The sequence below is a fragment of the Rhincodon typus genome, chromosome 18 (genome assembly GCF_021869965.1).
Source record: "Rhincodon typus isolate 14 chromosome 18, sRhiTyp1.1, whole genome shotgun sequence".
Classification (NCBI taxonomy): Eukaryota; Metazoa; Chordata; class Chondrichthyes; order Orectolobiformes; family Rhincodontidae; genus Rhincodon; species Rhincodon typus.
The window spans coordinates 42,783,663-42,799,840 of record NC_063349.1 but is presented as its reverse complement, the minus strand read 5'-3'; the positions used below and the strand labels follow the sequence as shown (position 1 = coordinate 42,799,840).

The window sequence follows — 16,178 nt, the reverse complement described above, 5'->3', positions numbered from 1 at the left end:
TGTAACGTTTCAACTCTATTCATTACCAGACAAACAGTTGAATAATAGGGTATTTCCTATTTATCTCTGGTGTTGGTTACTGTCCTGAAGATTCCATAGGAATGGGAGAAAAGCATGAATCCCTCTACTTGTTTTGCAAGCTGGTTGGGAAAATGGTCTGAACTCCAAGTCCATTATTTGCAAGTCATGTAGGTCAGAGATCCATAAATTGGCTAGCTAAGGAAATTTGTGTTTACTTGTCATAAAATGAGGACTTGTTAACAATGTACAAACTGCCCATGACACTGCTCAAGGATGAAAAATAGGAAAAAATAAAAGAGTTATGACATTCATATATCCTTCCCTTAATGGAATGACCAACACAATACATAAAAATACTGGCATGCCAACATCACAAATCTTTCAAGCTGTATTCCAAAAGCTCCAATTTAAAAAAAAAGGCCGAAGATCAGGATGGATTTATAAAACAGACCATTCCATGTCACTGGTGGATTAAGAAATTGTCTAGCAACAAAGACAACATTCTTTTCAATGCAATTCAAATGTAGATCAGGTCAAAAGAAGGAGGAAAATAAAGCCAATTTGATACCTTTAAGTTATTTCACCTTTCCAAACACAAAAGGTTTTTGTCTGGTTGAAATCAGAAGTGGTGAAATGCTAAAACCCAGGTTGTTATTGAATTACCAATGCATTTTATTTGGTCAATGACTCAACTCTTTAGGCTCACATCAAGTGTGACATGCAGAATTCAAAACAGGTTTTCAAATTTGGCTTTACTTTCAGCAGTCTTCAGAGAAGAGGGCCCTCAAGCAAAGCCATCTGACCACTGCAGTCCATTAAGTAGTCATGTAACTAACTGCAAATTCTTGTAGAAAAAAAAAGGGCATGTTCATCTAATTTGTTCCAATTTCAAGTTCACTTGACAATTCCACTTTGAGAAGAGCTGCAAGATACTAAAAATGCTGTTTTTTGAAGACGTTTACTCCAGTCAAATAAACTCAACTAAGAAACATCAGGCCTGCAATGAAAGATTAAATTTGATTCTTATAATTACTTTTCTAAATCTTCATCTGTATCTGTGTACAAGACAGCATGGGCATGGATTGAGAGACAGAGGTCAGGTTAGATTGTGTTTATTTTTTGTACTTGCCCCAAAGATTAAGTGACAATACAGACTTTAAAATGCAGAAAAGCTTGCTGCTTAGTTATTCAAACTGAGTCTCACACTCCAAAAAGGTATGAAAATACACAAAAATATTGATCACAGACAAATTAAGAGGAAATAAACTTTGGCATGACAATTGTTTGTTTCAACACTGCACATCAGCTTTACATGAACCTTCTCCCACCCTACCGTACTCTTTCTTCTATTCCTTTCTCATGCAAGTATCCAGCTTTTTCCCTATACACGCATCTAATGTTATCAATCTCAACCAATTCTTCTCATGGCAAGTTACACAGACTCCGAAGCTCTGCAGTGACTACCTTATATTTTATGGCCCTTATGTTTGGCCTCCCCATCCTCAAAGTGTAGTTATTTTACTTAGTCCTGTTAAATCCCTTCATAAGTTCTATAACATGGCTATTATTTTCTCAAGTGAATGTTGCTGTAAACTAAAAGCCCCAATGTTTAATATTTCCTGATACTTACTCAGTCTATCATAAGAATACAATACTTGAAGTACTCCTCCTCCACCACCATCATCATCATCATCCGTAGGGGAGGCAGTAGCCTCATGGTATTATTGCTGTACTGTTAAGCCCGAGACCTGGACAATGTTCTGGGGACCTGGGTTCAAATCCCACCATGGCAGATGGTGGAATTTGGTCTGGTTCATTAATGTCCTTTAGAGAAGCAAGCTTCCAACGTTACCTGGTCTGGCCTACATGTGACTCCAGACCCACTGCATTGTGGTTGACATTGGGGGCAATAAAATGCTAGCCTAGTCATCGATGCTCTCATTCCATGAATGAAAAAAATGTTCATCATCATCATCGATAATTGTCTACCTTGATTCCACTTTCCCAACCTATATTCTTGGTGATAAGATCCAGTGTCAGTCTAAATATAATCCAAATCCAAAACCACTACCATCTCAAGAGGACAAGGGCACCAGATACACAGGAACTCTACCACTTGCAAGTTCTGCTCCAAGCCACTCACCATCTTGACATGGAACTACTTTGCTGTTCCTTCACTATTGGTGGGTCAAAGTCTTCAGACTCTCTCCCTAACAGCATATCTACACCCCAAGGGCCACAACATTTGAAGGTGGCTGCTCACTACCTCCTTCTCCAGGAGAATTAGGGATGGGAAATAAATGCTGGCCAAGCCCAACAACTATACCACAGAGACAGCCGGAGACACAGAATTCCAAAGATTCAGAACCTTCAGAGAAATATATTATCTTCTGTTCTAAATAGCTGATTCCTCATCTTGGAACCATTGCCCTAGGTTCCATACTCCCAAGCCTAACAAGCCCTCGAAGAACATTTTCCAACAATGTTGCACTATCTACAATTGAAGCACCCAGTCCATTAGAATTTATTGATTTCATTGCACTAATATGGAATGGCTTCATGTTTTACTTTAAGTACGTTCCAAGGTATAATTTGATCAATAGTAAGTGAATAGTATCAAACATTTCCTTGCTTATAATAATCAAAGAGATAGGTTATCCAAAAGTCAACAGCTCTATTCCCATCAAGTGTGTAGATTAAAGGAGTAAATCTGAAACTGAGACTACACTGTGCGGTTAGTTTCCAAGCCACTTAAATTTGTAAAAAGATATATTTGCTTTGTAGCAATTATTCGAGAGCAGATCTTTTCATTCTCAGGTCAACCAGCACTGGTTGACAACATTTCAAAATTAAAAAAAGTGACTGCACGAACTTCAATAGAGTCCTTTAATTAAAGGAACTGCTTTGTGTAGGTCCAAACTAATAGTCAGCAATTGACATGTATGATTTAAGAAGTTAGTTTAGAAGGAAATTAATTTTTAATATTCATGGGATGTAGATATCACTGGCTAGGCCTGCACTTCCTGCCCATTGCAAAAATGTTGTAGTAAAGATGGTAATGGCAACCTACCTTGTTGACCCATTGGGTCTTCCTACACCATGTAGACTACTATAGGGAGGGAGCTCCTGATTTTAACCCAGTGACACTAAAGGAATAGCAATATATTTCCAAGTCAGGATGGAAAACTTACAGGCAGTGTTCTTATCCTTCTGCTGCTCTTCTACAGGGGAGAGATTGACAGTTTGGAAGGTGCTGTTTAAGGAGCCATTGACAAATTTCTGCAGTGCATCATGTAGATGGTACACATTGCTGCATCTGTGCATCAAGCATCACTGACAGAGGAGTGAATGTTCTTCTTGGGGGGGGGGGGGGGGGGTGGTGGAAGAGGTGTCACTGGACTGAAACGTTAACTTTGATTTCTCTCCCCAAATGCTGCCAGACCTGCTATGTTTTTCCAGCAATTTCTTTTTTTTTTCCAGTCAAAAACTAAGTGTTTAAAAAAGGAGTATGGGCAATCAAGGCAGCTATTTGTTCCACAAAATGTTGATGGAGTGCTTTTAGAGCTGTACTCATCGGGGGGGGGGGAAGAAAGAGAGAGCACGCGCAAGAGAGCGAATGTGCCTTGTAGACAGGCACAGGGGAAAACAAATTCCTGGTCTCTGACCTGCTATTGTAGAGAGCTCCACTGCCAATCCCCACCAAAATGTGGCTAGTCCAGTTTGGTTTCTACTTTCTGGTGAATAGTAACTCCCTAGCCATTAAGTGTCAAGGGGTGATGGTTAGATTCTTTTGCTAAAAATGTTCATTGTCTGAACCCTGTGGCAGGAATGCTAATTCCCATTCATCAGTTCAAGCCCAAGGTCAGAGGTGGGATATTCACTGACAATCACAAAACATTCCCTATCATTTACAAATCCTCACACACTGGAACAGTCTGTCCCTACACGCAACCAAGATCAGGACAACATCAACAACTTTTGACTTTCAGGGGATGACATTATTGTCTTTCTGCTAACACAAGATGGGTATATTAATCGTGATTACTTTTGCAAGTTTCTTCCCACATTCAAATGACATTAGGTTTATGGAAAAAGGGGTGGCTGATCAGGAGAGAATCGCACTAGTCAGGCCTAGAAGCAACGAGAGAGGTGCCATGATGTTAGGCCACATTAGTGATTTATGCCCTTTACAAATTTCCATTTCCTGAACAGTGTTTCCAAGTCACACACTTGTGCTCAAGAGCTAATTGCAAAAGACACTACAAAAATATTGTCCAACCGACGATACACTTCAGGAATCAAATTTTTAAAAATTCCTTTTGATATTAATTGTCCCATGATGCTATAATTCCTTTTCATTCTTCCTTTCTTTGTAATTTCTGGCATTTTTTTCCCCCTCAGTCTTTGGAGTTTGAAGGTTGCATGTTGAGGAGAAGTAGGAGGAGGTGATTTAGCCCCAAAAGCCTGTTCTTCTAATGAAGATCTTAGCTGATCTGCACTGCACTTAACCCTCTTAGTTCTTTGCCCTGTAAATTTCTCTTTTTAAAAAAATTTTTAAAAACTGCTTTTTGATTTCTCCTTGATTGATTGCAAGTCTCCATTTCTTTGTGGGGGGGGGGGGGGTGGAAGGGCAAGGAAAGGACTTTTCCCCATCCTTTGCGTGAAATAGTGCTTCCTTACATCACCCTTAAGTGACTTGGTGCTAATTTTAAAGTTACCCCACCTTATCCCATACTACCAAACCATTACATATTTGCCAGTTTGCTACACACTGGATTTATCCCTGATCAATGCAAAAATAATGCTTTCTAAATTGACAAGTTTGTTTACAGTGTTTTAAAATATCAGTCATGGGAGGTCTACATACATGCCCTTAGCATAGATTCCAGCACATTCTCTAGTATCAGAGAAGATCCAACTTCACACACAGGCTTCAGCAATCAGGTAAAGTGAGCAAAGATCAGTCAACAGACTAACATAATCCAACACAAAATCAATTAAGCCATTGAACACAAAGCACAGGGCAATTTTTTTTCCTTTCAATTCTCTTAAATACCTTGATAAGATCACCGTTTAAATCTTCCACATTCAGTCAGCATAGAACATGCAACTTGTACTCATAGCATTGACATTATCACAACTCCAACAGGCCTTCCCCAGAACTGTAGCCATTACTGCAAATGGGGTCTGGCAAGAATTTTAAATCAATTCAACAACTTCCACACTTGTGTTCCTGCCCTTGGGAAGAAGGGCCAACATCCCATTAGCTTTTAGAAGTACTTTTTGAACTGTTCACTGGTGTTTAAATAACTAGATAATACATGATGAATAATTCAACATAAATTGAAATGTTTAAAAAGAAGTTACTGATATTGAATGTGTAGGGAGATAGAAATAACCCAAGTGATCCCAAAAGACATTTTTCCCCCCAAGATGTCTGGACAAGTTCTGTATTATATTCTTATGTTTTAGATATCTAACTATAGTGTGAATAATGAAAATACAAAAGATGGTTTAACCGATTCCAGAGAGAGAAGGTGCCAAAATCTATGCTGAGACCACAGGACGTAGAACTCCTGGTGACTCTAGCATCATTTTAGATCGTACACACTGTTGGTACTCTCCATTAGTGGAGGAGAGAGTGATGTTGGTTGACAGAGTGACACTCAAATGGACTATTTTGACCTGAATGTTGTCAAGTGTCTTGAGCATTGTTGATGTGACACTCGTCTGGTCAAGTGGAGATTAATCTGTACTCCTGACTAATTCCTTGATCACAACTTGAGGAAAACCATGAGCTAATTTAACAAGAGGACGACGTGGAGAGAGCACGAGAGAGCCAGGGAGGGGAAAAAAAGTGCAAGAGAGAGCCAGAGAGAACACAGACAAGGATTAGGAATTAAACAACAGCACATCCAAAAAGAGAGAGTATATATGGAGCAGTATCTCTGGGTGGGAAGGGTAGAAGGAGGAGTGTTGATAGATGAAGAGTTTACTTTGGGATTATTGGTAGGGGATTGAAATCCTTTTGTCCTGTTTCCTTTGATGGTCATTGGCTAGCAGCACTGAGTTCATCCAGGGTCATGGGCTAAGATAGATCTAAGGACATTAATTCTTCGGTGACCAGCATGGAAAAAACAGGCCAAATGGCCTGATTTGGTGCTGCAAAACGTCCACGACTCAAAGTGCAAGGTGCAAAGCTCTTAAAAAGGGACAGACACCTGGGTAAAATATTCAGTCTGGCAGATGCCTTTTTGTGGGCAGACAGTTATGATGTTATCACTTGACCAGTAATCCAGACGTTTAGGTCAATGGTCTGGGGATGCAGGTGCAAATCCCACCACAACTGCTGGTGTATCTTAAAAATTAAAAATCAATTAATCTGGAATATAGAGCCAATCTCTAATATTGGTGACAATGACAACTAGAAAGGATTGTAAAATCCCATCTGGTTCAATAATGTTCTAAGGGGAAGGATGACAGATTTCCTTCGACTCCAAATCCACAGCAAGGTTGTTAGCAGGAATTGCCCTCTGAAATGGCCAAGCAAGCTATTCAGTTTCCAGAGAAATTAAGGATGGGCAGAAGGCTGGCAGTAATACCCACTTGCCAAGAAAATTTTAAAAATGTTTTAGAAGTGCATATTATATTTTTCTGTTTTCCATTGATTCATTCACAGGAAGTGGGCATCTCTGGCTAGGCCAGCATTTATTGCCAGAGGGCAGTTATGAGTCAACCACATTGCTGTGTGTTTGGACTCACATGGGCCACATCAGGCAAAGACTTTTCCCTCTCTAAAACACACCAGGTGAAGGGACGAAGGAGCAGCACTTTGGAAACCTGTGATTTCAAATAAACCTGTTGGACTATAACGTCTTGTCATGTGACTTCTGAAGTTGTTCACCCCAGTCCAACACCGGCACCGCCATGTCATTTCTGAAAATTAACGTTGGTTCCATGATTATCATTCAACTCTTTATTCCAGATTTTTACTGCATTCTAATTCCACCATCTGCCATAGCAGAATTTGAACCCAGGTCCCCACACAGTTACCAGATTCTCTGGATTAATAGTCTAGCAATAAGACCATTAGGCCATCTCCTTCATAGCAGCTATTTATAGGTTCACATCAAGAAAACAAAAACAAAAAACCTGCAAACTGTTAAGAACCATAAAGGAAGTAGTCCTTTGATAATACAGAACTTGTGCAGTATTGAAAAAAAACAAACATTTTGTTATAACATTTCAAGGGGGACTAGTCAGGAGTATTTGCAAGGAATACCAATATAAAGAGGAAGACATTTCTTCAGGTTGTCTGAAACCCATGCTGAATTCTTACAAATTGTTCCGGAGTGCAAGATGAAAAGATTCAACAAAACATGATTTTTCAATAACCAGGAGGTTGCCAAGTTATTTCACAATACAGTACAGTCCTGTATTGTTAAGCCTATGATTTCAAAATGATGACAGCATAATAATTGCTTGTCTCGATGAAAATGCAATGCAGCTTCTGTATTGTCATCTATGCGTACCACAAAATAAAGCGATCAATTAAATTACAGAAAGACTTCAGGAGATGCAAGCAATCACCACAGCTCACAAACTGCATTAACAGCTGATGTTTGATACAGGTACTATACAGATCAACAGCCAGGTAGTAACCGAGATGTCGAGGTTACATTTCCTGGGGGGGGGGGGGGCCACCACCTTGAAACTGAACAGCACTTCCACTGACACCATCATTGTGCACCCACACCAGAATCATACACTTACCAGCTACTATGGCTTCCTTCCTCCCTCTTCTCAGCCAATTGGCCACTCCGCCCTGTAATTTAATCCCTTTCCCATCCTATTGTCCTCACCATTCTCCTTGCTACCCCACTTAGACATCCACTGGCTGCTCTGAACCATTCTCCTCAGCAGCACTTACTGACCTTCAAATGCATGTCATTCACAACACACAGCTCCCACAAATGCGTAATTGCTTAGTGATTCCTACAGCGATGTAACAAGTGGAGAATAATGGAGGAAGTGAGCCTCGAAGTCTTTAGCAATACAGCTTTGCCAGAGTGAATGGTTGTCCCCACAAGTTATTACTGCAAAGTCTTTGGTGGAAAGCAATGACATTGCAGGCACCAGAAATGAACGTGGGGGAATACATCACCTGCACTCAGCAGAAAACAGCCATTAAGAAGTAAAAACTCAATTAGCTTGGAACGATGATTCAGTAAAGTACTGGCTAAATTCTATCATTAACAAATGGAAAACCAACACATGAGCAGAAGAAGAGTACCAGATCACTAACCTGGATAAGGGTATTTCCCATTGACAACAGCAGATTCAATGGATCCTGAAGAGGAGCAGTCCACAGTCACTGACTTGGTGACAGGAGGAAGTGAAGGATGGCTCGCCCCAGACATCTGAGCAGATCTTCGATAGACGGGCACAGTTCTCCGATGAACCTGAACAGAGTTTTCAACCCCATGAATAGCCACGCTCACACCTGGAATAAACCACACAGACATGTTAATTTGAGGACATCCGAGATGGCAATAGTAGTGAAAAGAATGGAGAGTTTCAAAAAGAAGGTTCAACCCGTTCTGAACACATCTACCATGGGCTACTGGTCTGAAAGTTCCACCTGGCAACTATGTTGTGTGACAAGGCACTCATGCTCTGTAAGGGGAGGATGTCTCGCTTTAGCTTGCACAGATCCTTAGTTAGGTACCAAGCTTGAGTAACGGAGTTCAGACAATTCTGGGCACCATATTTCAAGAAGGGTAGCATGGATTCACACTGGGGCAGATCGATCAAGTGTTGGAAAATGGGATTACAATAGTCAGGTGGTGGAGAACAACTAGTGTAGACCTGAAAGACTGAAGGGCCTTTATTTGTGCTGCGGACCTCTAAGACCATATGAAAAGGGTTAAATTGTAAGGCAAGGTTGCATTGATTGGCCTTATACTCCTGGTACAAAAGATTTAGGGGCAATTTACTTATGATAAAGTGTGATTCATTAAGGTAGATAAACAAACTATTTTCTCACGTCCAGTCAAAAAACTGGGGGTTGGAAAATAAATAGAAGTAGAACTAGGCGATTTTAGGAATGAAATTGGAGAACAATTCATTCCTCCCACCTTAATCTGGTGGGGTGGCTCAGTGGTTCGCACTGCTGCCTCACAGCACCAGGGGCCGGGGTTCAATTCCCTCTCGGGCAACTGTCTGTGTGGAGTTTGCACGTTCTCCTTGTGTCTGCGTGGGTTTCCTCCCACAGTCCAAAGATGTGTGGATTAGCTGGCTAAATTGCCCATAGTGTTCAAGGGTTGTAGATTAGGGGGATGGGTCTGGGCGGGATGCTCCGAGTGTCAGCGTGGACTTGTTGGGCCGAAGGGCCTGTTTCCACACTGTAGGGATTTTATGGATTAAAATCTAAAAAAGGATAAGAGAACACTGAATTCCCCAAAAGGAGACACTGATGGATCAGTGAATATTTTCCCAAGTGGACATGGACAAATTTTGTGGGAAAGAGGTCTTCAGGGGCTAGGGAGCAATGGCAGAAAGATGAACAACCTTTATTTCAGTGAACACAAGTGCCTTGAAAAAAGAAATTCAGACCTTGTTAATAATTGGATCACAGGATCTCATGTTTCAAACAAAACCTTTCACAAAGTGTAAATCAAAGCAAGGACTAACTTAACACTTCAATTTTGCAAGCACTTAAAATCTCAAATACTCCCATTGTACTTTTATTTTCACTTAAGAGTTCTATATAGGAACTTGAGATTTCCTTCATTTCTCCAGTGACCAAACTAAGTTGTCATAGCTTGAGATTTTACTTTCAGTCTCAGCCTTCCTGCAACCCTGTTTGTGGAGCATTTACTCTGGATGGGGAAGCAAAATCAGCTGGATAACCCTCCAAACACCTCAACTGTGCATTCCCTAACTCAGTGAGAGAGACCGACCCCTATCCATTAGGTGATTCCAAAATCAAAAAAGCAGCCTTAATTTCTATTGATCCAGAAGTCAGTAAAAAAAAAAAGACCTGACTTCCTCAGAAACCACCCAGCTCAAACCCAAAACAAAAAGAAAATTCCTTGCTACAATCTACCCCATGGCAACTTGGCCCACCAAGAGAGAAATTACCATTAACCTTCCATTTATTACAGGAAGATATTGCAAATGATTTAAAAATCCTTGATACAACTATAGATTTACCACTTCCAGAAGGAACTTCTGCTTTGTGCTTGTTAACTTCCAATTTTGATCTTATTAAAAGATAGACCACTCTTTTTTGTCTCAAAATAGAGTTTTCACTCATATTGCATTTTAAATTTCAATTCCAGAACTAAAAAAGGTTCTATTTCTAAAACACATCATAAAATTAGATTGTTGTAAAAATTAACAAGACAGAGCTGCCATAGTCAAACTGAATGACAACAATCTCACGGGGCCAAATCACTCGATTTACAAAATCCATCATGAAACAAGGTAATTATACACCACTGCTCAAACTTAGAGCATTAGCTGCATCATGTTCAAGAGGGGGAAAAAAAACCCACTATCTGGCTAAATAGGCAAAGTAGCAACAAACATTTTACTTTCATCCATCATATCAACAAGATGCCTGAGAAAAGAAAGCTGCAATCTTCATGCCAAAGGGACAAAAACAACTATTCAATATTTAGGATCTGTGAAGATAAGCCTCACACTGATTGCAGATTCCATACAAAAGCTCAAACCAAGAGATCTGACTGACCTCCGTTTTCACACACCATTCTGCAACAAGACAGTCACCAAATCGAGTGAGAAATTTGGCAGTTATCATGTACCAATTAACTGAAAAAGCCAAGATTTTTTCCAGTTCTGAAGGGTCACTGGATCCAGAACATTATCTGATTTCTCTACACAGATGCTGTCAGACCTGCTGAGCTTTTCCAGCAAATTTCCTTGTTGCCAAGTAATTTACAATCCTTTCGGGAAAAAAAACTAGAATTGATGGTCCCTTGTGAAAATTTCAAAACAAAGTGTTTCAGAAGTGACAATTACTGAAAGAGAGTAGAATTGTTTACTTTTAAAAGTAAAAATGAGTTCCCATCACTTAACACCCACAAGAATGAATTATAATGAGGATGACTCAGTATCACAGAGCTACAACAATGTTGTTTAATTCATTAAAAAGCCTTTATCATGCTTTTTTTTTGGCAGATGATGGTGCAAAACAAAAAAGGTAAAAAGCAGAGCTCCGTGGTAATTGATTGATTAGTTCCTACGCATGACAAATGTTGCTCCAGAGCCCCAGAAGAGGGACATAGCAAGTGCAGTATTTGCATGGAGCCTACCAGGAGTAGAATAGCATATAACATCACCTGCTTGGTGTCAGCTTGGTTCAATGGGTAGTAGTCTCCCCTCAAAAACGAGAGACTCAGGTCCCACTCCAAAGACCTGTGCACAAAAACAAAAGATAGGCAATTGCTCCCTCAGAGCTACATTTATAGACAAGACCAGACCCCAAAATATGTTAAGACAACGGTCTAGACCCCAACTTTTTCTTATTTTAAAAGGCAAGAGTCAGGCATTTCATTCTAGATGCAATTTGATTGATCAAACTGCCAGATCTGAAGCAAAACACACGTTACTCATACACTAGAAAGGAAGAAATTGGAATAATTTAACTCGATTGGAAACCTTACAATAATAGATTACTTGACTTTGAAACAGTTACTGTTTCAATATAGCAACATCCCGTAAACATACTCTTGACAAAGGCAACTTCAGAAAAATGGATTCTCTCATGCATGCAACTCCAGCAGCAGGAGGAAAAGATATCAGGGAAAACTCAGGTGACAGCCACTAAAAGAACTAAAACAAAATCCTGTGGGAGCTTTCTCCACCTATTCCAACTTATAAAAACCTAATGCCTTACAAACTGTTTACCCAAGTGGCTCAGTACCTCTCTCTCTACTTTTAATTTAAAAAAAAAAGGAAGGACAAAAATGCCCACTTTTGGATGTGACATTAAACAGAGGCCTGGATGCAAAACAAACCTCAGCATCATTCTGAAGTGCAAGGAAATTCTCCCCAGCAGCCCACATATAACCCTTAATATCACCACACAAACCACAAAGTCAAAATTACCTAGTTTGTCTTGACAACCTGGAATAAATGAGTCTTTGAGAAAATTTGGGACAGGCTAGGCTTCTATCCAAGATAACAAGGTGTAGAGCTGGATGAACACAGCAGGCCAAACAGCATCAGAGGAGCAGGAAGGCTGACGTTTCAGGCCTAGACCCTTCTTGGCTTCTATCCACTAAAGTTTAGAAAAAAGTAGGAGGCAACTTGATAAAAAATTCCCAAGGAGACTGATTGATAAATGAAAATTTTCCAGATGGATATGGGAAAATTGTGCAGACTAGAGGATCTCAAGGGCTATGGAGCAACGGCAGAAAGGTGAACAATCTCAATCGTAGTCAACACCATGCCTCAAAAAGAAACTCAAAATATTTAGATCATGATTTCATTTTGGATCTGGAGGGCATTGACTGGGTGGATGTTACAAGAATGTCTCCCATTTTGGGAGAATCAAGAGCTAGGTGTCAATGTTTATTTTAAATGGGTGATCACTTACTCATTGGACCAATTCTTTGTGGGTCATAAATCTTTGGGAACATTACTTCCACCATCTTTCCATGAAGAGTGTCCTTGAATACTAAGTAAATAGATTCTTGCTAAGGATAGGCAGGAATGTGGATTTGAGGTTACAATCAGATCATTCACAATCCTATTGATTGGCAGAGCAGACATGAAGGACTGAATGATCTATTTCTTGTTTCTATGATAGAGTCCCTACAGTGTGGAAACATACCATTCAGCCTATCAAGTCCATACCAACCCAAAGAGCATCCAATCCTGACTCAACCCCACCCCCACCCCTATCCCTATATTTCCCATGCAAATCCACTTAGCCTGCACATCCCTGGACACTATGGACAATTTGGCATGGCAATTTTGAAATTTGCTTGAAGTATCCTATCTTGAAATAGATTATGACTGATGGTCTGAAAAGACCACAGAGACAGACCTCAACACAAAACAAAGAACAGCTGATGCTGGAAATCAATAAAAAAAAAAACAAATTGCTAGATAAAAACTCAGCAGATCTGGCAGCATCTGTGGAGAGAGAGAAAGCAAAGTTAACATTTTGGATCTGGTGACCCTTCTTCAGGCCACATCAGTATCTCAGGATCCTCATCTCACTCTTCCAGCTGCAGAAGGTGAGCTTGTGCTCTTCTACTGCAGAGGGCTTTCTTATTCCAGTAGTCACACTAATAAACCTTTGCTGCAGTCCCTCTCAACACTTGTGGTAACAGCTGCAGGAGAGAGCGAGAAGGGGAAAGATATCACAACCTTAGCATGACAAAGTGTTTTTGAACCATTGAGGTACTCTCTTTTAAAGAAAAAAAAAGAAATATTGTTGTAATGTGCCAGTCAGTATAGATAGAACAAGACCCCACAGTGAACAAGATAACCTCATTTTTGATTTTGATTGAGGGATAAATGTTAGCCAGGATGAAATTCCCTGCCATGCATAAGGTGGAGCCTCGAAACTTCTTTTCGCTTTTTTGTTCCCAGGATGTGGGGGGGGTCACTGATGAGGATAATACCTTCTTGCCCTCCCTGACTTCCCTTGTACTAAGTGCCTTGCTGGGCCATTCCATTGGGCTGTTAAGCATCAACCACATTGCTGTGGGAATCACACAGAGGCCTGACCAGGTAAGGACAGTAGATTCGCTTCCCTGAACAACAACATTAGTGAACCCAACAGATTTTTATGACAACTGATAGTGGATTCACTGTTATTGTTACTGAGCCTAGTTTTACAATTCCAGAGCAACTAACTGAATTTAAATTCCAATCACTTCCATGACAGAATTGGAATTCTAGCTCCCCAGAGCACTAGCCTTGGGATCTCTAGCCCAGTGATATTATTCAATTCTGACACCAATATAATCCTGAAGTGGGATAAAACATTTCATCCAAAAGCTAGCACCTCCAACAGTACAGCACTCCAAGAACCACTATGGAGTATGCCTGGATTTAAAAAAGTCTCTAGAGTGGGACTGAACCCACAAACCTTCTCATTCAGATGCAGAGCACACTACCCGCCAAGTCATGGTTAACACTAGGAAGCAGAGAGAGGTGTTTCACTTGTGTATTAAAGCAGGATCCGGTCACTGCCTGGTTTAATTGCAAAATACATAAAGGCTGTACAAGTTGATGTGACTTTCAATCGTTGTTTACTGTTCCCAGCCATTCCCTTCCACCAGAAAGGGAAATTAATAATCATTATACTCAAGAAATTAAAAAAAATTTCCTCCTCTTGTAAATGAGATTAGAGAAAGTAGTTCTGAACAGAATGTGAAGTATTGTGCTGGCCTATGCAACAGAAAGGATTTCAGAGCAGTGGAGTTGGCTATTGGAGAAAGCCGAAGGAATGGTAAGAACATGTGCCAAGATAGTGCGGATAGCCAGAGACTTTTCCCCAGGGTGGAAGTGACTGTTACGAGGGGGCATAGTTTTAAAGGTGATTGGAGGAAGGTATAGGGGGAATGTCAGAGGTAGGTTCTTCATACAGAGTGATGGGTGTGTGGAATGCACTGCCAGCGGTGATAGTGGAGTCAGATACATTAGGGACATTTAAGCGACTCTTGGATGGGTACATGGATGATAGTAAAGTGAAGGGTATGCAGGTTAGTTTGATCTTAGAGTAAGATAATAGGTCGGCACAACATCATGGGCTGAAGGGCCTGTACTGCTGTATGTTCTATGAATCCAGAAACAGATCCAAGCAAAGAAATACCCAAAATTTGTTAACATAGTTGATTTCTTTCTGAAAAGGAAAAAGGACAAGCTTATAATAAAAGGCAACATTAAATCATCAAGGGAGACTTGGCTCCTCATAAATTGGCAAAAAAAGAAAAAAAAATCACATCAGTTTGGAGGATAAATTCATAAAATATATCTTGAATATTTTCCTAAAACAATATACCATAGAACCATTCAAAGCAGCAGCTATTTGAGATCTTGCTTTGGTAATTAGGAGTGTTAATCACTAACTTCAATAGGAAAGGGTCCCCTGGGAAAGTGTGATCACAATGATAAATGTCACATCAAGTTGAAGTTAACACAAGCCTGAAACAAGTATAGCCGCATACTGAACTTATTCCATAGGTACAAGTATTAGCAAAGTAGGTTGTTTCATACTTTTTCACTTTCCAATAGTGAAGAAATCTTTCAATTCCCAAATCTACATTCCATTGAAAAATAAAAAAGACATTCATCCTTGGATGTACAAGTTCAGTCGTATTAAGTTTAAAAAAAGTGATAATTCTTTGCCAAGGTGTGCAAGAGGTTTTGGAAAGTTTTAAACATCAAAAAAAAAAATGCAAGAAAAGTAGAATGAGTAAACCAACCAGAAGTATTTAAAAAAAAAAAAAAATACAAAAAAACAAATATAAATACAATTATGTAAAAGAGGGTTACAATGAAAATAGAAGACAGGAGAAAATATCTTGGAATGGTAAAAACACATTCAACAAATATTTTGTCTGTATTCAAAAGCAGAAGACAAGATATTAGAAATCAAATTATGGGGAAGTTAGCTATGCAAAGGTGATAGTGAGGAACTTAGAAAACTAAACTAGAAAAATTAGCCTGACAAACCAACAAATTCTCTGGTCTGAGTGGAAAAAAAAACACTGCTGGGTAAAAGAAAGGAAAATCCAAAAAGCATTTTAAGTATTAGGGGCAGAGGATAACCAGGCAAAGAGAATGGCCAAATGGGGCTAAAGTGGCCAATCTATGTGTGGAACCAGAAGATGCAGGTGAGGTTTCAAATGAGTACGTTCTATTCACTGTAGAGTAGGATGATTATAGGTCTAGAAATCTGAGAAGTGGGTGGAGGAAGCTGTAATATACTTGAACAATTGAAGGGGAGGTGGCATCAATAGTTTTCACACATAAAAATGGATAAATCCCAGGCCCAAATGAGATGATTTCAAGGCTAGGGTAACAAGGTGTAGAGCTGGATGAACACAGCAGGCCAAGCAGCATCAGAGGAGCAGGGAAGCTGACGTTTTGGGTCTGGACCCTTCTTCAGA

At 39.9% G+C, this 16,178-nt stretch overlaps 1 protein-coding gene across 1 annotated transcript in view; it reads right to left on the bottom strand.

The window, feature by feature from the left end:
- ano3 (anoctamin 3) overlaps positions 1 to 16,178 on the bottom strand; it is a 118,225-nt gene that overhangs the window by 80,364 nt on the left and 21,683 nt on the right. Inside the window, exon 2 of the mRNA XM_048607626.1 lies at positions 8,327 to 8,524. Within this exon, the coding sequence (XP_048463583.1) occupies positions 8,327 to 8,441 (115 nt within the window). The 5' untranslated portion in view covers positions 8,442 to 8,524. The remainder of the gene's footprint in view (positions 1 to 8,326; positions 8,525 to 16,178) is intronic.